Here is a 21451-nt window from a genome sequence, read left to right as displayed (position 1 = left end):
TTTTCCATGGGCGCACAGAGCAATATCAAGCGATCAGAATATAACTTCATCACAGTTTGAAACCAGATAGTGGGTGTTTGTCCTCAGAACTGGTTGTCAATAAACTGAAGTGCAGGTGAGACTGTGTACTACATACTAAGCCAGACATCTTAATGAAACTGTAGCCACCAATATGTCAGTCAGCATACAATATCTAAGAAGCATTTTAAGATTTGTATCTGGAAATATGAGATACATTTTCTTTGCAAGAACTCTCTCTCTCTCTCTCTCTCTCTCTCTCTCTCTCTCTCTCTCTCTCTCTCTCTCTCTCTCTCTGTGTGTGTGTGTGTGTGTGTGTGTGTGTGTGTGTGTGTGTGTGAGAGAGAGAGAGAGAGAGAGAGAGAGAGAGAGAGATAGGAAGAGGGAGGGGGCAGGGAGGGTGGTGGTGTGATGTACTTTCTTTTATTGATGTGTGTGTCAAAAATTCAGTTTATTTGATGGGTTTTACAATGTAGATATCCTCTCCCTGGATGGTTTGTTGTTGTTCTCAATTTTCTTCTCCTTCAAGACGCCTAATTTTATAGAGTTTTTTTGTGCTTCTTAAAAATAATGAAAGACTATTACAATGAATGTTTTATTATTTATTATAACTTTCTCTCGTTATCTTCTGCAATCTAAGGGTATTATTTTCAATTGTCGAATTTTGTTCAGTAAGAAGAAAAGTCCACACTCGTAAGAAAGAGTCCATCTGAATAATTAAAAAGCTGGCACATTTATGAAAGAATTGTAATCAAAATTGCAAACAAAACTGACAGAAATATACAAATGATAAACACCAAGAAGATTCCAAAGCTTCTGTCCGGATGATGCCATTTTACAATTTCCCCCCTGTAGAAGATATTGGACTTAATTCAAAATTTATTATGACAGGGTATACAGAATAATCTCCATTACAGCATGAAAGCTGAAATAATAAAGTTGATATATTATAACTGCAAACAAACAAACAAACACACACAAACACACACACACACACACACACACACACACACACACACACACACAAAATATGATTGTGGTTTCACACATTTTAAAGTATTTTTTCTGTTTCTGAAATAGAAAAAAAAAAAAAAAAAAAAACAATATCTTCCTGAGGTTTAGCTAATAACACTGTCATCCAAAGGTTTTTTCCAGTTATAAGAACAACATATAGCATAGCTGGTAGGCAATCACCCCCTCCCTCCCTCCCCCACAAAAAAAAAAATCCACATCTGGTTTCAAAATTTTGGTACCTGCCTCTGTCTTCATGCAATAATGATTTTTTTAAATGCTTATGGCAGCTTATGTAGCATCTGGCCAAATGACAGGCTCTCATAACAAGACATCAAAATTCAGACAACAACAAAATCCATCACAACACAATGGAATCAATGAAATGAGTAAAATAAAAAAAAGTAAAGACTAGTACGGAATCATACCTAAAAAATTTCCTTTTAAATTTTCTGGTATACTTTGCCTCAGGAATGTCACTTTGTAATGGCCAGCAGTATTCGTGCAAGATTGTGGTACTCCATTTGTCATTTGACAAAGTCATTGTGGAAATGTTCTCCATGTTCGTCACTAACAGTGCTAATACACTCCTGGAAATTGAAATAAGAACACCGTGAATTCATTGTCCCAGGAAGGGGAAACTTTATTGACACATTCCTGGGGTCAGATACATCACATGATCACACTGACAGAACCACAGGCACATAGACACAGGCAACAGAGCATGCACAATGTCGGCACTAGTACAGTGTATATCCACCTTTCGCAGCAATGCAGGCTGCTATTCTCCCATGGAGACGATCGTAGAGATGCTGGATGTAGTCCTGTGGAACGGCTTGCCATGCCATTTCCACCTGGCGCCTCAGTTGGACCAGCGTTCGTGCTGGACGTGCAGACCGCGTGAGACGACGCTTCATCCAGTCCCAAACATGCTCAATGGGGGACAGATCCGGAGATCTTGCTGGCCAGAGTAGTTGACTTACACCTTCAAGAGCACGTTGGGTGGCACAGGATATATGCGGACATGCATTGTCCTGTTGGAACAGCAAGTTCCCTTGCCAGTCTAGGAATGGTTGAACGATGGGTTCGATGACGGTTTGGATGTACCGTGCACTATTCAGTGTCCCCTCGACGATCACCAGTGGTGTACGGCCAGTGTAGGAGATCGCTCCCCACACCATGATGCCGGGTGTTGGCCCTGTGTGCCTCGGTCGTATGCAGTCCTGATTGTGGCGCTCACCTGCACGGCGCCAAACACGCATACGACTATCATTGGCACCAAGGCAGAAGCGACTCTCATCGCTGAAGACGACACATCTCCATTCGTCCCTCCATTCACGCCTGTCGCGACACCACTGGAGGCGGGCTGCACGATGTTGGGGCGTGAGCGGAAGACGGCCTAACGGTGTGCGGGACCGTAGCCCAGCTTCATGGAGACGGTTGCGAATGTTCCTCGCCGATACCCCAGGAGCAACAGTGTCCCTAATTTGCTGGGAAGTGGCGGTGCGGTCCCCTACGGCACTGCGTAGGATCCTACGGTCTTGGCGTGCATCCGTGCGTCGCTGCGGTCCGGTCCCAGGTCGACGGGCACGTGCACCTTCCGCCGACCACTGGCGACAACATCGATGTACTGTGGAGACCTCACGCCCCACGTGTTGAGCAATTCGGCGGTACGTCCACCCAGCCTCCCGCATGCCCACTATACGCCCTCGCTCAAAGTCCGTCAACTGCACATACGGTTCACGTCCACGCTGTCGCGGCATGCTACCAGTGTTAAAGACTGCGATGGAGCTCCGTATGCCACGGCAAACTGGCTGACACTGACGGCGGCGGTGCACAAATGCTGCGCAGCTAGCGCCATTCGACGGCCAACACCGCGGTTCCTGGTGTGTCCGCTGTGCCGTGCGTGTGATCATTGCTTGTACAGCCCTCTCGCAGTGTCCGGAGCAAGTATGGTGGGTCTGACACACCGGTGTCAATGTGTTCTTTTTTCCATTTCCAGGAGTGTTGTTATAGGGGAAGAAGTTAAAATGATCATTCAAGAAATGTAGTTAAAGTGAAATTTTACATCCCATAAGGATAAACCTTCATAAATTTAGAACAAGCAGTCACTTCCAACAATTATCAGAACTCTCATGCCGAGACATTCAAGGGGGGGGGGGGGGGGGAGGGGGGGGGACACACAATGTTATTTACATGTTCAAGCAAAGTTCACCCACAGTACGATAAAACTGTCTTCTTTTCTGGAGGTAATTTTCAGAACTGAGGGCCATATACGACAACTCCTGTACATATTTCGATTATTTTGAAAATTTGCTAACACTTAAATCCGAAGAATATTTAAGTCAAGCTACAGAAGACTATCCAATACATGGTGTTTCCAAGGAATACAATAAATAGTGGATAACACGTCATGAAAACTAAGCCATATAACTAAAAATTGATTTCACTTTCGAATACAGCACTCATGACTTAACAAAGAAAGTCATTTGCATTCTCAGTAATAAAAATGTTGTTGACTATTCTAATATAACACTGACAAAAGAAAATACAATTTTACTTTTAATAATTATGTTTCCACATAGTTATGAAGAGAGTTATACAGTGTATAAAACTTTCTTGGTTTACTTATTGCATCAAGTCTGGGTAATAGCGCAAGCTTTTAACAAAATCTTACAAAGTCTTTGCCAGAAAGTATAGAATTTTGTGGCTGTTGTTGTCAGTATCATATATAGCGCATAGACGGCTTGTGATTGGTTGGCGTACATCATCATTACGTCATGCTACCATTGACTGCATGCATGCCTATGCTGATGGTGCCCTTGCTCTCATAATAAGAAAGAACTCAGCACCTTTCTCTATGTCTTCTCTGCATTGAGAGCTCATTTCCATACACCACTACTTTCATAGCTGCTTTCCTCATTGGGATTTTTCTTGCATATTCTACATGCTACAGCTTCCTTAATAACAAAATCCCAATATATGGAAGCATGGTGCTGATTTTAGTTTCATAAAACATTATTCAGTGTTGACTTGAGATAGGGTGCTCAGTAACAGCTGATTTTTCAAGCTCTCAATTTTTAATGTAACTTTGGTGTTCTGCACAGTGGTTGACATAACAGTACGGACAGACTTACTGATGCAGTTGCTTCAGTTTCCACAAGCGACCCTGAGACTCAGATTGTCCTTAACTAGATACAGCATCTCCTCTACCTTCTTATGTGGTCCGAAAATGTCTTACGCCTCTTCTTCCCAGGACACTATCTATTTTTCTAGATGTAGTAGTGCAGAAGAAAGAAACAAAATAGACAGTTTGGCATGTGATTGAGCAACATTATCGTGTGTTTGTTTCTTGGAGAGCATTAACACTATATATACTCCACAGTCATTCTTCTGAACAAATACTTCAGATGATTAATCTTGGAATCCAAGTAGTCCTTGTAACTAACAGTTGCAACTATATATAGGCTGACCTAGGAACAGTACTGAGGGATACATCAGAATGATCATTTGAAGCAAAAAAAATCTAGTAAACGTGGGCTCTAAAATACATACCTTAACAACTGCAAGCACTTGTTCAGTAACATTCCTGAATACTGACCATTCCTCCTAGGCTACCCTGTACATTAAAGCGCTTAAAACTGCTCTCTTCTGGACTGGGTGCTGGAAAATCTGCATACTTAAATAAAAATCAGTGTGCACCAACTTCTTGTAGACACAGTGGTCAAACCGTCCATCTGATTTTTGTTGAAGCAAAATGTCTAAAAATCCTAGCTTTTTTTCTCTCTCTGCCTCAACAGCAAATAAAATGTTTGGATACATGAACTGCTCCAGAGCTTCAGTGCCACGTGGCCTGGCCATATATGTGTTGTCAATATACTGATAAAACTGAGCTCAGTCAAGTACTGTCTCCGTCTCAGGTTCCCTGGACTTTATAAACCTGATTGTGAGTGCGGAACCAACTACATCAGTCAATCTATCAGTACCTTTAGTCACCACTGCACAGAACATCAGAGACACAACAAAAAATGAGAACTTTAGAAATCAGGAGTCTCACAAATAAACAAAGAATAAAGTCTGCTGAAACTAATATCTAGTCCCATGCTTCTACATACTTGGATTCTGTTATTAAAGAAGCTGTAGAATTTAGAATGTGTGAAAACGACTTCAACCAGGATAGCAACTATAAACTTAACGGCGCATGGAAGCGAGTTCCCAATGCTGACAAGATGCAGAGAAATGTAATGAACTGTTTACATTCCTAATACAGCAGACACATCAGCAGCATAGGCATGGATACAATCCTTGGCTGCATGGCATAATGATGTTGTACACTGACCAGTCACAAGACAGCTATGTTGTCACCACAACAACAGCCATGAAAGTCAGTAGTTCCTCACAAACATGGAGGATTTTGTTGAAAGCTCAAGATTTTACCCAGATTTGATGCAGCAAGTAAACTAAAAATATTTTTTACACAGGTGTAGTCATGAGAATCTTGAATATCTCACACAGTACTCACAGTCAGCAGCTGTAAAGTTAGGAAGAGAATCATAGCTCTTCTCCTGTGCCATAATACTCTCCATCATTGCCGTGTAGTATTGGAAAGGCGTTACTCTTAGCCCCTTCACAACAACATCAGATAGATGGTAAGGATATAGCATTAAATTTTGTTTGCTATAATCCAACACATCTTCATAATAACGGCGTTCATCTCTCCGAACTAATCTGATGAGATTTCCTTTGTATCTCAATTGATTTCCGAGGCTGAATTGGACTATCCATTTTTCATACTCTTTCTGCGAGTTTCCAAGGCTCTAGAAAAATTAAAATCTGATATAAAATCTGGATCACATAAGATAAAAAGGGGGAATGTAGGTGGAGTTCTGATCAGCATCATAATTACACACTTTTTTTTATTAAAGTATGGTACACTGTGAATTACATACTAAGGCATTGGTGAATATGATAGTGTTACTTTCATATACTAAAGCACTACATAGAACATACACTGCCGAAACTGATAATATAATGAGAGAAAATTTCATACTTCTCATTGATTTCTCTTAAATATGAACTAAGGCATTGGTGATATTTAGAAGAGCACATAAAAACATACATCTTGATTCACACACAGAAACAGAATCTCAAACTTAAGACTCTTGTCTGTGATACTGAATAATATCTTATAGAGTGTCCATAGAAAGAGCTCCAATGTTAGACTGGAGTAAGTATCAATCATATGTACAATCATTCTTTTTAGTCAACTGAAGGAAGATTATGGTTTAACATCCCAGCAACAGTAAGGTAATTAAAGACAGAGCACAAGCTCAGATTGGGGGAAGGGTGTGAAAGAAAATCAACCATAGTATTGGTTCCTTTGGCAACTATTTGCAATTTTGGGAAACCACGAAAAACCTAAATCTCAATGGTTGAACAGGCATTTAAACCACTGCCTTCTCAAATGTGATTCCTGTGCACTAAAAAAGTGTGTCACCTCAATAGGTTCAAGCCAACTACGAAACTACATATAAGTAACTTTAGTCACTTGGGTTAGCAGATGCAACTGGTAATCAAATTAATCTTTTTTGAGTGCTACACACTAATTCTGTTGTTCTCTGGAAAATTAAGGGGGAAGATAATAGCACAGTAGTTACTAAGTGTCCTACCATTAGCTTTGTGAGGAAAGTATACAGCATCAGTTATGCATCACTTGCCAGAAACAACTGACATTTAGCTACTGAAAGAAATGTCAGGTAAACATACACACGGGGAATCAGTGTTGGAGATGTTATAAGAGTAGAATCACTGATTTCCCAGATGATGTAATGGGAAACAAAGGAAAAATATTTCAGGGATATCCAACAGTGAGAGTGGGGCTTGCAGTGTCTTCTAGCTGTAAAACATGAGCCACATACATAGTAGTGTACTATAAACAAAAATACTGTCGCTACTTATGAACACAATACTTTAGCCATAAGTTTTTATGTTTTTGAAAACTGCTAAAACAATCCCAGATAATCCACAAACCAGAGACTGCATATCTGAATAATCAGGAGCATACTTTACTTGGACCAAGGCAGGTAGTAATATACATCTCTCCTCCACTGAAGGTGGAAACATTGCTGAACAACTCTCAGCTTGATACCTGAAAGAGTGCACAGAAGTGTTTGCTTTGTATGTAGATTGTAAAAGTATGAGAAGCACTCAATACTCTTTCAGTTTACAGCGAATTTGGTAGGAATGGCAAAGAAACTGTCAAACTACATCATAATCAGAAGTTCATATCACAATAAAGGACAGATAAACACTTCAAAAATTTACTAACAAAAGATAATTGGCATGACAAGCCACCTCTAGCAGTCCAAGCAGTTTGTGAGATATTGCATCTAAAGCCTGACTCTGCCAACAGAGAATCCTTCAACTACTGCACCAGTGTAAGTTTCATCCTTTGCACATCAGTCTACATTACTAATTGCATGAAACTGAATTCTAAAAATGGGCCATTTTGTATATCCGTGTTGATGTACATACAAGATGAAAGATCTTTCATAAAAATGATACTTATTACTAATGAAAGCGCATTCACGGACCAGGGACATGAAAATTTGAGCATTATGCATTGAGAGATGGTACAGAATCCTTCCTAGTTGTTGGTGATTTCACATCAGTCTGTTGTAGAATTATGGAACATGTTTTATGCACACACATTAAGACCTTTTTGGACAATGAAAATCTCAGCTATAAAAATCAACATGGATTCTGCAAATAAAGATATTGTCTCACTCAGCTCACTCCACATGTCCACAGGCTGCAGAGCACCGTAAATAATGGTGTTGAGGTGAATGTCATGTTCCTTGACTTTTGGAAGGCACTTGATAGAGTTTTGCACTGCCATTTAGTGAACAAAATATAAGCTTACCAAGTAATGGATCAGATCTGTGAATAGATTCAGGACTTCCTTACAGATACAAGTTAACATGTTCTTAACAGGGTGAAACCAAATGATGTAAAAGTAAGTTCAGGATACCCAATGAGAATGTTGTAGAGTCATTACTGTGTACAATATCTATAAATGATCTAACAGATAATGTTAGAAACTCTTTGTGGCTGTTCATGGATGATGCTACTGCCTGTACGAAGATTGCAACATGAAGTGCAGGAAGACCTGCTGTTGACCCTACACATAAATAAATGCAAACTATTGTACATAAGCAGGTGATGAGATGCATTATTGTTTGATTACAATGGTGGTGAATCACTAAGAGTAACTGTCCAGCATGGCCTAAGGTGACATGACTACATAAATCTAGTTGTGTGTACAGCAGATGGCTGGCTGAGATTCACTGGAATAATCTTAAGGAAATGTAATTAATCCCCGAAATAAGTGGCTTTCAAAACACTCATTTGCTTGATTTTTGAGTATTGCTCATCAATCTGGAAACATTACTGGATTGGACCGATAAAAGAAATAGGAAAGATCCAATGCAAAGTGGTACTTTCCAGCATGAGGTTGTGTAGAAAATGTGACAGCATAACGGCGGTGTTCAACAAACTCCAGCAACAGACTATATAAGGGAGGTATCGTGAATCACAGAGAGGCCTAGAATTGGAATTTCAACAGTGTATGTTCCAAGAAGAGTCAGCCAACATACTACTTCCTTCCAAATGTGCCTCATAAAATGACTATGCCAAGAAAATAAGAGAATCAGAGCTGATATGGAGGCATGCACCATTCGCAAAATGAACAGGAATAGGAGGGAAATAATTGTCATTGTAGAAGTACTCTTAACCACACTCCATAACATGACTTGTGGAGTAAGATGAGGATGTAGATCATTGGATCATGTTCTACTGAAAGGACCTCTCACTGGCCACATTTGTTAATATCCTTAAAGAAATTTTGGTAGGTGTTCTTGTAAATACCCTTAATGTTATGTCAGAATACGTGGTTTCATCATGATAGTTGAGTTACTACTTTCATTCAGCATCAAGGCAAATACTAAATGAAACACATCCAAAGTAATGAAAAGGACATGGTGGCACAGTTGATCGCCTGATCTCATACCAACTGTTTTTTTTTCCTGTGGGGAACTTTGAAAAACAGTTTTAGACAGCACCAATGACATCATTTTAAAAAAGTTTTGTGTGTTTATGTTGATAGTTGTTTATCCCACATTTTTATTTTCTATACTGTTTATGTCTTTTACTAACCAAGATCAAAAATACGCCACAAAATAGCGCACTGTAAAATGTTGTTATACTAAATGAATACCTGTTTCGATTATTTAAAGTTGTAGGAGAGTCATTTTCCCACTACAGAGAAACTGAAGCATTTAGCAAATTTGTTAAAATACTGTAATTTATAATATTTTGTTACTCAGAATGGACCATGTCGCATTTTAAAGTAAAGCTGTCATCAACCTGAAGGTCAGGTTGAGTACAATAGTGTTTTATTAGGCATGTTCTTGTTGGAGGTAATATGTCACCACCTTCCTCTGACCTATAAACTGACTTAACCAACAAGTTACGGAGGTATATAAAGTTAAATATGAACTTCGTACTTTCCATATTAACAAATCATTGCCAAAGTGGAAAAAGCAATAAGTGACAGAGAAAAAGAGATGACTGAACCACAGACCTTGGGATTTGTGGCCTGCCCCTCATCTGATTAGTCACCAACACAAAATGTAAATAAAATGTTGCTCATTATTTCAATAAATGCGCAAAAACTTCAGTTTCCTCAAGAACAGAAATTTACTTCACTGTGGCTTCAAATCCTCCATTTGCTCATCACGCAGTTGAACCACCCCATTACATCTAGCATCTGCAAGTGGAAATGTTTGTGGAAGTAGGAGCACCTTGCAAGGCATGAACCTGTTTTGAAAATGTTTACTGTAGATTGTCACATCATTGTGTACGGCACCCCCCCTTCCCCCCCCCCCCCCCCCCCCCCCACTATATCTCGAAGCTTTAAGCAATTAAAGTAATGAAGGTGGGACTTCATCTCAAGTGGTGCTGTACTAACAAGGGAACCTCCCCATCGCACCCCCCTCAGATTTAGTTATAAGTTGGCACAGGGATAGGCCTTGAAAAACTGAACACAGATCAATCGAGAAAACAGGAAGAAGTTGTGTGGAACTATGAAAAAAAATTAGCAAAATATACAAACTGAGTAGTTCTTCATGCGCAAGGTAAGCAACATCAAGGAGAATGGGAGCTTACGAGCGCCGTGGTCCCGTGGTTAGCGTGAGCAGCTGCGGAACAAGAGGTCCTTGGTTCAAGTCTTCTCTCGAGTGAAAAGTTTAATTTTTTATTTTCAGACAATTATCAAAGTTCAGGCAGTCACACATAATCAACTTCGCTCCAAAATCCCAGGACATGTTCAGATTTGCTTGGACATACGCAGGATTTGACAGTCTACACACGGAAACATTTGAAAACGTAAAAAACATATGTTTCGACAGAGCACAGGGAAAACTGTGTGACTGTGAAACTGTTGCATTCATTTGTTGCAGTTTATGTGACAAACTCTTATGTTTTCATCACTTTGTTGGGAGTGATTATCACGTCCACAAGAAAACCTAAATCGGGCACCATTTTTACCCATTCGCCAGGTGTGCAAGTTAGGTGGGTCGACAACATATTCTTGTCATGTCACGCACATGCCGTCACCAGTGTCGTATAGAATATATCAGACGTGTTTTCCTGTGGAGGAATCGGTTGACCTATGACCTTTCGATCAAATGTTTTCGGTTCCTATTGGAGAGGCACGTCCTTTCATCTACTAATCGCACAGTTTTGCGGTGGAGTCGCAAAACACAGACACTAAACGTATTACAGTGAACAGAGACGTCAATGAATGAACAGACAGATCATAACTTTGCGAAAATAAAGAAAGTAAAATTTTCACTACAGGGAAGACTCGAACCAAGGACCTCTCCTTCTACAGCTGCTCACTCTAACCAAGGGACCACGGCGCTCCTCAGCTCACATTGTCCTTGATGTTGCCTATCTTGCGCATGGACTACTCAGTTTGTATATTTTGCTTATTTTTTCATAGTTCCACACAACTTCTTCCTGTTTTCTCGATGTATCTGTGTTCAGTTTTTCGAAGCCTATCCACTGTGTCAATTTATAACTAAATCTGTGGGGGGGGGGGGGGGGGGGGGGGGGGGGAGGTGCGATGGGGAGGTTCCCTTGTAAGCCTTTTGTTCCTACAGGTTTTGAATTAGAGTTGAGAAACAGACAAGAAACACACAACTAAAAGCTTTTTTAAATAGTGACTGGCAATGCAATTCATATCTTTTTTTTAAAGAAAAAAAAACAGTTATTGTCAATAACTGTCATGAGGACAGAGGTTTTGTCCTTATTGAATTTCATCCAGCCTTCACTGTCCCAAGTGCAGAGGTAAAGCACCAATACAGGCATCGATCTGAGGGCTGCTCAGCTTATGTTAAAACATTTAGAGGAGAGACAGTGTCTTCCTCTATGCCTTGGAAAATGTACCATAATTACAACTAACTAGCTTTTTGCAAAAATTTAAATACAAACCTTTTACAAAAACACTACACTAATCCACAATTTCTAAATTATTATCACATTTACACAAATATATTAAGAGGGTACTGTTTGCTGAAAATAAAGGGTGACATGAACCAAAAAACTGGAAGATACAAGATCAACAACACAAATGAAACATGGATGTAGATTAACAGAAAAGCCACAGGAACTAACAAATTTTATAAATGATTATTTTTCAGCTATTTCAGGGAACCTGCAGCAGTAGCAGCCACAATGATTCTTGTGCCAGCACAATGATGATGTATTCCACAACAGAGCAAGCAGTTAGGATGACAATACAGCCCACCTAGAAGAGGTGTTGATCTTTCTTCTGAAAACCTGAACTGACAGCATAGAAACTCCATTGGGAAACATATTAAATGAGTCTTTTCAGTATGATATCTTTCTGGATTATCTGCAGCAAAATGAATTGTGCCCCTACTAAAGAAAAGTAATCCAGAAAATACTAAACATTATCAGGTAGTTTCTCTGCTCTCATCATAAAAAAAAAGAATCACAAAAGACACACTGACTTCTTAAAGAATCATATTTTGATTTCCAAGGTAGCAGAAGTACACTATCAGTAATAATGGAGGGTTTAAAAATGAAGTACTGAAGCTCTTGAAAAGGATGACTGTGTTACTGACATATTTTTAGATCTGTCCAAAGTTTTGGCACTATTAACCATAAAATGATGATAAACAAATTAGAATCATTAAGTATAAGAGGAATGGTTAATATGTGGTTACAGTCATAAGCAGGGTGCCACAAATAGAGACAGCCCTCACTTAAGATGAAACTAAATTTTTAGTGAAATAACTACCAGACATCAGTGCTCAGGGATGTAGATTAAGACCAATTCTATTCTTCATCTATATCAATAACTTTTCAGACAATATAAGAAATGAAATGAAAATTAATTTTGATGGCAACAGCAACATTAGGCCAATAGTCACTGATAAAGCACCAGAATTCATAATTGAGAAGGCATATGAATAAGTCTATGACTGGTCAGTAGCTAAATAATGCATTGAAACTGCACATGAAGAAACAACGCACATGAATGTCAGCTTAAACAGGGAAGACAATTCTGACATATTACATATAAATTATGTTATCTACAAACTATGTAGCAAACATATAGTTACTAGCGCAGAATATTAATTGTGTAAGGAAATATTTTAAAACACTGGGTATCTTTACTGTACCAAGTGAATTCATCTACCAGTCCACTGTGTATAAGATGAAAAATAAGAGTAAATACGACTTTTCACAAATAGTCTGGACTTAACATTTACCAATGGAAAACAAATAAAAAACTCTAAACAGCATTTTCTATCGGGGATTAAAACTGTACAATAACTTATACAGTGAGATGAAAGAGGTAACTAAAATAACTTCATTTAAAATGCATTCAAGGATTATGTCTTAAATAATGCAGTCTAGACAATTAAAGATTATTTTGATAAAGCAGAGTAGAGTTTCATAAAAATGTGATAATTTCAACATCTCTATCACATAGTATTTACACTTTTTCAAGATTGGAAGTACATAATAATGTCTGGCCACTATTCGCAACTCAACATCTCACTCATCAGGAGAGAATGCCAATTTGTTTTTTTTTTTTTTTTTTTCAAACAGGCTGACAGGAAGAAATGGAGATGGAAGAGAGGCAGCATGGTGGTAATCCTAAAGTCATCTGCAAGTGTGTGTGTGTGTGTGTGTGTGTGTGTGTGTGTGTGTGTGTGTGTGTGATGAGTGCAGTGATAAGTATTCAATTTTGTATCATTATACTTTCATGTTCCAAGTATTTAAAACATAAGACCATTGTATGTTAGGTATAATGAAATGACAAACAATAGCACATTTTTTACAGACACAGACTTCAGATTTGGCAGGATGAAGGCTCATGCTCTGTCTGACAATACTGACTTGTGTTTTCCGCAATCACTTCAAGCAAACAGCAGGATGGTCCTTTAAACAAAGCCATGACTGATCACATATACTCACCTCATAATCCATATTACTATTGGTGTATACATGACTTCCTTTTTCCTTGCATTAAACTGTCAAACCCTAACATTAGAAAATGATACTTGGAAGAATAAACTGCAGTCATCATCATGATGATCATCAACACGTTCCTGACTACCTAACAGTGTGTCTGAATATACCGATACCTTATGTCGGCTTCATCCAAAATGTGATGATGGTGGACATGTGACATCATGTGTGTACAAACCTTCGACCATAAATATAATAGACTGGCCCTGACGTCATTTTCGTGGCTCCAACATCTCTGGGCTGAAGTCACGTGAATGTTGGCAAAACATGGTTGTTTCGTGTTGCGCTTATGGCTGTACTCAGCGTTTTGTCGGGGGAAATGGCATTACATTTCACGTGTAAGTGTTTCTATGATAGTGCAGATGCATTTATTGAAATCTGCTGAAGTAACTTTTATATGTTTTTTACACTTGAAATAGAGTATCACGTAAATTAAAGTGTTGAAAGTGGTGCCTGTAAAGTCAGACTCATACTACATTTTGGAAAGTATCTGTGATAATTCGGTTACAGAAGTAAGTAAAACTGTTTTTCATTCCTACTCATAGGTTCCCCAAGGAAGAAAACCAAAGGCAGCTTTGGATACAGGCCCTAAAGCAGAAAAACTTTAAGCCATCTGCACATACGCGCCTTTGCTCGAAGCACTTCGAGGAGAAATGTTTTGATAGGTTAGTTATTATTTACAATGTATATTTATAATTTGTATTTACAATGTCTGTCATTTTTAAACCTGATGTTTTTATAGGGCTAAGACTGGAGGGAATTGGCTAAGTAGTGATGCTATCCCGGCACTTTTCGATTTTCCAGAGCATATGAAATCGAAGAGGCCTAAGCTCCGTAAATCACACACTCGAAGGTGTTTGTTAGATGATGCCTCGTCTTCTGAAATATGTGCTTCCAATGCCTGTAAGTCTGAATGTTGTTAGAAAGTGTGTAACAACTGCGAGTTAGTAAAATATTGTATTAGAATAGAACTGTAGTACGTTACGTTAAGTGCCATTTCGGACATGCTTCGCCAACAAATTATACCTCAAAACACACATTTTTGTTTTGTTTACAGTGACGTTATGTGATATGGAAACGAACACCCCGAAAAACAAAAGTTTCAGGTATATTGGGGACTTTTCGAATAGCGATTTCTGTACTCCTGGCATAGCAGAAAAAGTGATAGATGTGGCAAGATGGCAGATTAGCATCAAAGCCAGAAAGTTAAAGAACTTGCAGCGGTCATCTCGTGGGATGAAGAAGAAAGTCTTGTCTTTGAAATCTTTGATAAATAATTTTGAAAATAATCGTGTTATAAATGAATCCCTGGCTAATTTACTAAAGGCAAGTATATTTACAATGCCTGTCATTTTTAAAATGTATGACCGATTGCAGGTTGGAATACTTATGCTTAAATGATTGTGGCTTTTTGCTATCAGATGCTGCCACCTGGTACTTCGGAGTTGCTCCAATGTGTCAGTAAAGGTAAAGAAGCAAATATGTATCTAACAGCTCTTCGGACCTTTGCTCTAACACTCAATTTTTACAGTAGCAAGGCATATAGATAGCTATGTAAGGAAAAATTTTAAAACATCACTGCCACATCCACGAACATTAAGAAAATGGTACAGTGTTGTTGATGGGGATCGTGGTTTCAGTAAAGAAGCAGCAATAGCACTTGAGAATAAAGAGTCAGGAACTCATTAGCAAAGGTAAGAAATTACTTTGTGCCATGTCATTTGATGAGATTGCAATAAGGAAGCATGTTGAATTTTGTGGAAATAAGTTTATTGGTTACATAGATTATGGCACATATCTTGACAATGACAATCTGCCTGTTGCAAATGAGGGATTAACATTCATGTTGACTGCTGTTAATGGTTCATGGAAAATTCCAATTGGCTACTTTTTAGTCAATGGCCTGGGTGCTGTTGAAAAATCAAACCTACTTAAGGAGGCATTTAAATTTACATATGATGCTGGAGTAGAAGTAATTTCTGTTACTTTTGATGGTGCTCACGTAAACACTGCAATGGTAGACAAGCTAGGGGCCTGTCTTTCAACGTGCAGAATGAAATCTTTTTTAAACACCATTTTTGATGGAAACAGAAATCCAATAATATGGGATTATGTATTAAAATTACGTGAGCTGCAAAAAGTGGAGAGACTTCTGGCTGCTACAAAAGTAAGAACAAAACACGTTGAGTGGTATCGCCATAAAATGAATGTAAGGATTACTGTGCAAACATTTAGTGGTAGTGTAGCTAATGCTCTAGAATTCCTTGACAAAGATTTGCAGCTAGCTGACTTTAAAGGCTGTGAACATACAGTGAAATTTATAAGGACAATGAACAACCTTTTTGACTGTTTCAATAGTAGGAATCTCCTGTCCAAAGGGTATAAATCACCTCTGTCAATGCAGACAGCTGGCCATATTTTACCATATCTTGATGAAGTGGACAAAAATATTCAGGAGCCGAGACTTGAGGCCAATGGGCCATCTATTTTGTATACTAACAGAAAGACTGGTTTCCTTGGCTTTCTTGTCTGTATACAGAGCCTAAGAAAATTATATGTTTCCCTCACAGACAGCTCTCAACCAAAACTAAATTTCTTGCTTACATATGAATTGCTACAGGACCACATAGAGACATTTTTCAGCTAAATCAGAAGATATGGTGGTGATAACAACAATCCCACAGCAGCTCAATTCAAAGCAGCCTACAAACAATTGCTTATCCATCAGCAGGTAAGAGGGTCAGAATTTGGATCTACTTTGGATACTGCAGATTGTTCCATTCTCAGTGTATCTTCTGGACCGGATGTGATGCAATCTAACCCATTTACATCAGTTATCAATTGTAATTCAGAGAAGTAAGGCCTAGATGTTGCATCAGTCTCTCATGATCACTCATACAGAAGATACACTGAGAATGAAACAATCTGCAGTATCCAAAGTAGATCCAAATTCTGACCCTCTTACCTGCTGATGGATAAGCAATCGTTTGTAGGCTGCTTTTAATTGAGCTGTCTTATTTGAACAGCTGTCAAATTAGGTATGGAATGTTGTTGCATACATAGCAGGATTCATTGTACGTAAATTGACTAAGTCAGTACATTGTGTAGAATGTGCAAATTCCTTGTGTGGGGCAGTGGACAGTGACATTGGACTAATCAGAAGAAAGAATGTGGGAGGTTTAGTTACGCCTTCTGCTGACGTTAAAATTTGCAAAGCAGCAGGACAAGCTTATTGGTTACAACAGGCAAAGGGAATGTTGCAAAAGAAAAATTTTATGCTTGTTCTTGTTTCATGTGCTATGGCAGATGTTGATTGTAGTGTTTTTCAATCCATCAACGAACATATTATGGACTTTGAGCCCACAGAAAATCACAGAAATGCTCTAATTAAATCAATTTGATTCGAATATTTTAAAATTAGAAATCACCATTTTGGAAAGACTCTGACAGAAACATTCCAGAAAGGTTGTGCGAGGAGTTTATACACAAAACTGTGCTGTTTAAGGGACATTAAATATTCTATGCCTGATCCCTATTACATTAGAGTTAATAATTGCCAAGGTTATGTTGTGTATTATTATTAATGTTTGAACCTTGATGTCTACACAAAGTACAGACAGAGGTACCAGTATCTGGAGTTCTGAGCCTTTCTAAGTGCCCGTACTGCATCCACAGAGCCTTTTTCAATATATGTTTGGACTTTACTTCTGTTTTCAGACCAATTGGATTCATTTGTTTTATGTAAAGCTAGATATTCTTTTGCTCTTAACAGAATATATATTTATGTACTGTCATTTTTTATTTTTTATTCCTTCTAGGTCTGTATGTTGTGTTGTTAATTTGCTTGGGCCCTTATATTTTTACTAGATTTATTCTCTTGTCAGTGTCTTCTATATCTTTTTATCTGTTAAACATTGTTCTGCCCTCTTAGAATATGGGCTTAAGAAATAAATCTGTTGGAAAATATTGTGTTGTGAGAAAGAAAATGTGAAATAAAATTTTGTAAGAAATAAAATAATGTTGTGAAATAAAGTATTGAGCTAATTTCTTCTTACGATCTATTTTTTCCCAAGGGGTGTTAGTTTCCTTTGAATACTTGCAGCAACTGAGAAAAAAGTGTAATAAATTTAAAATGAGAAAAGCACTTGAAAGAATCAACACGTATTTCTTTTCATGTTATCTATGGAAACTCAAACCCCCAAAAGTTGTTTCACGCAAAAGTTTAAACTAGTTTCTTGATTCTTAGTCAACTGTAGTTGGTGCAATGGACTGTATTCACTTCGGCAAAATGTGTCTGCTATAGATACGTAATAGCCACCAGGTAGTAAGGATTTGTCAGATGAGATTGTAATACAAAATACAGTAGGCTCTGAGCGAAGCATGTACAGGTACATATATTTCATTCATATGCAACAGCTTTCAAAATTTGCTAAGGAACTTAGTGAAAATGTGAGATTGTGCATGTTTGTAAATATCATTGGAGTGTCAAGCACAAAAGTATTTCTATTACCTCAGTTACTGCAATGGATAGTGTTCACCTCTGGCAATATGCATCCACTACAGACACCAGGTACTAAGGATTTGTCGCATGAGCTTGCAATAAGAAATTCAGAATGCTGTTTGAGTGAAGCAACTGCAGGTATATATATTTCATTCATATGCAACAATTTCCAAAATTTGGTACAAAACGTCATGAAAATGTGACATTGTGCATGGCATTGGCAGTTTATGAACTCTGCAGAAAACAGACCTCACTTTTCAGTGTAAGAACAACTTTTCCTATCTTTAAAGGTAAGCCTAAAATTTCTGTTAAAAAAAGTGAGTTTTTAAGCTCTAGGTTGACTAATTGTCGTCTGCTGCATTTATAGTACGCTACTCAAATTGTTCACAAACTGCAATGATAATGATTAATATTTAAATAAAGAGGAGTTTTATTTGATTTATGCTCACATGATTATTATGCAGAGGCAAGGAAATATTTCTTCATGATCCCACACAGTGTCAGAACAAAATCAGATCACTGTACACGCATTATTTTTCTAAAATAAGAGTCCCTATTCTTATTGTGCTGAGACACTGCCAAATGTTTTTGTTTTGGCAGATGAGCTCTAACCTGTTTGTGCCCAAATAGCTCTTAATCTGGATGAGGGTCAGTACAGTTTTGCAATATTAGGAGTGAAAAGTGTCCCTTAGATAGTTTTCTTAAAAAATTATATACTGTCACAGTTCATTGTGGGGAATATTTTGCAGTTTGTTTCCCCACAGAATGACTGTCTTAAGACAGAAGTTGACAACAGTGTTTTGATCTTGAAAAGGAGTTTTCCTTGAGATTGTTTTCATCAACTGTGAAGAAATACCAGTAAAAAATTAAAATCATTGCATAGTCTCTTGGAACTTTTAATTTATGGCCTGCCCTGGTTAAATTGAGAGCTGTAACGACTATTTCAGTTGAAATTTTATAGGTGTTTCTGGAGTCATAATTGACATCTTTTACTACGGTGCACAATACTGACTTTGGTATATGCATTATTCATTTTGAGGCACTTAATAGCCCACAGGTAGCAAGGATTTGTATATTCAAGTGAGATTATAATAAGGTAAGAGCACCTATAGTCGACACATGAAGAGAAATTTTTCTACCTTCTAATACTATTAAATAAATGTAGGCTCCAAAATTATTTTCTGAAACTTCAAAGTCTCACCTTTCATCTAAAATATATTTTTTTAAACTGATAGTTTAAACTTTTGTAAAAATATTGGGAAATGAACCTTTGAAGTACACCTAAAATTGATACTCTAAAGAGGACCTGCTCCTAAAGTCAACAATTTTGGCACCTATATTTGACATAATTCCCATATCCCATTTTCTTTTATAAATGACTAGAGCTCAAAATGCGGTGAATCCAATGTTCAAAGTTTTGACACGAGCCCACTCTTACTGTTTAAAAGAATTTTAACGACATTTTACTTTAATTGATAGTTTATGGTAATTTCGCCCCGCTGCGCGCCAGAGTGGCATTCGATGTATTTGTTAGATTTTATGAATGATACTGTGAACAAATCCAGGTCAAATGTAGTTCCGGAATAATTTTTCGCAAATAAAAAGTAATTTTTGTTGGAAGCATTTGGCAGTCAATTGAGAAATGTGGGGAAAATATGATACAAACATAGGATGGCAGACTGCTGATTTGAAATCCCGCCACGTTTTGCCAACAGTCATGTGGTTTATGTTGGAGCCACACCAGCCCTATAGCTTCTGCACAGCAAGGCCAGTCTACTAGGATCTATGGTCGAAGGTACAAACAGAAAAATAACAGAACACTGACAACATTTCTTTTGCGTCTGCATTAGCTTTTGGAATGTAGGTTGTGGTGAAATTGATGTGAAGCATGGCCTTAAACCTACATTGTGTTGGGAGGTGACAGTTTGGGGTAAAAGTTACTTATCGGACCTCCAACATCATTGTTCAATATTACTCTTTGTTACCGGTCAGTTTCTTAGCAGAACCAAAATTTCTGCTTCCTCATTTGTTACCTTTGACAACTCACAAGCAAACTATCACCTTCCAATCTAATCTAGACCTTGGGCTGCACTACAGATCAGTTTCTCACCACAACCAAGAGTCCAGGGGAAAGGAGCCCCATCTGATGGTCAGTTGCCTAAGAAAAGAAATGTGAATATGAGAAGATGTGTAGATAAGTTGATCTATAGCACAGCCTGAGGTAAAACATAAGTTCAATGGTTAAAGTATCATTAAGACCTGGCAAAGCGGTATCAGATGCTTCAGCTAATGGGTTAGTGTAACGGCTGGTGCTTGGAAATGGATGAACAGTATATCACTAGCTTTTTACACTAGGAAATAACTTCTTTGTAAATGAATAAACAAAACAGCATTACACACTGGTGATAAACCAAATGTGACTGGGCTGACTTTAATGGGCTGGCAATTTATCGAGGAAGCTAAGGTTACATCACCCATGAGAACAACTTGATTTAGGTTTTAGGGATATGTCTTTTTTTATTATTCTTAAACTGTAATAACATATGTGCATTATCATTGTAGAAGTGTTCTACGTATGAAGATTACCATTACTGACGTTGTTGCTACTGCTGCTGCTGCTGCTACCCAAGTGACTAACTCTAGTCACCAAGTAGTGTCAAATCCCATGACTGGACTGACATTTAACTATCAAATAAGTGTCAAGCATTGACTGACATGGAAACACTAACATGCAATATTGAATGAAATTTTTCTTTACCTGTTTAACATTAGCAGGAAGTTTCGCCCAAGTATCATTGTTTCGTATGTGGAACTCTACTTCGGAGTTCATGCTGTGAAGAATGTCTTGCTACAGCTGGTATCAGTAAGTACGTATACATTTAAAAATGATTGCCGCAAAACGTAAACTATTCTGCTCACTTGTTCTTTTTTTCTTGAAATAAACTAACACATGTGCCGCCGAGCAAGAAAAGCACCACTTCACTTCAAAAATTCGATTTTCACCTGATAATAAAACTTCCGTCAACTGTTAACTGGATCTTTGCTTTGCCAATATGACTATTTGTACACATTTCGCTTCAACAACACACACCCTCTCGTCTCGACACAAACCACATCGACACAGATATCGAATATCTGTAGTCGAGATGTCGCTACCTTGCAGAAATTGATAATTGCAAATATTGTTTTCGACGTAGCATGCTCAAACTGCACAAGTTATCAAAAAAAGTATAGAAAGATAGAGACATCCTATAAGAAACTGTTGGTATATGTATCAAATATTACTAACGTGTC

General features: G+C 38.1%; 1 protein-coding gene across 1 annotated transcript in view; it reads right to left on the bottom strand.

Moving 5' to 3' along the window:
• Positions 1-21244, bottom strand: part of LOC126183427 (protein FAM91A1) — a 182895-nt gene extending 161651 nt beyond the window's left edge. Inside the window, exons 1-2 of the mRNA XM_049925401.1 lie at positions 20916-21244; positions 5552-5846 (exon numbers count right to left, since the gene is read on the bottom strand). Coding sequence (XP_049781358.1) covers positions 5552-5846; positions 20916-20987 — 367 coding nt within the window. The 5' untranslated portion in view covers positions 20988-21244. The remainder of the gene's footprint in view (positions 1-5551; positions 5847-20915) is intronic.
• Positions 21245-21451: the final 207 nt, after the last annotated feature.

This window comes from Schistocerca cancellata, chromosome 4 (assembly GCF_023864275.1).
Source record: "Schistocerca cancellata isolate TAMUIC-IGC-003103 chromosome 4, iqSchCanc2.1, whole genome shotgun sequence".
Lineage (NCBI taxonomy): Eukaryota > Metazoa > Arthropoda > Insecta > Orthoptera > Acrididae > Schistocerca > Schistocerca cancellata.
The sequence above is the reverse complement of the archived record's forward strand: the minus strand, read 5'-3'. Positions and strand labels throughout refer to the sequence as shown.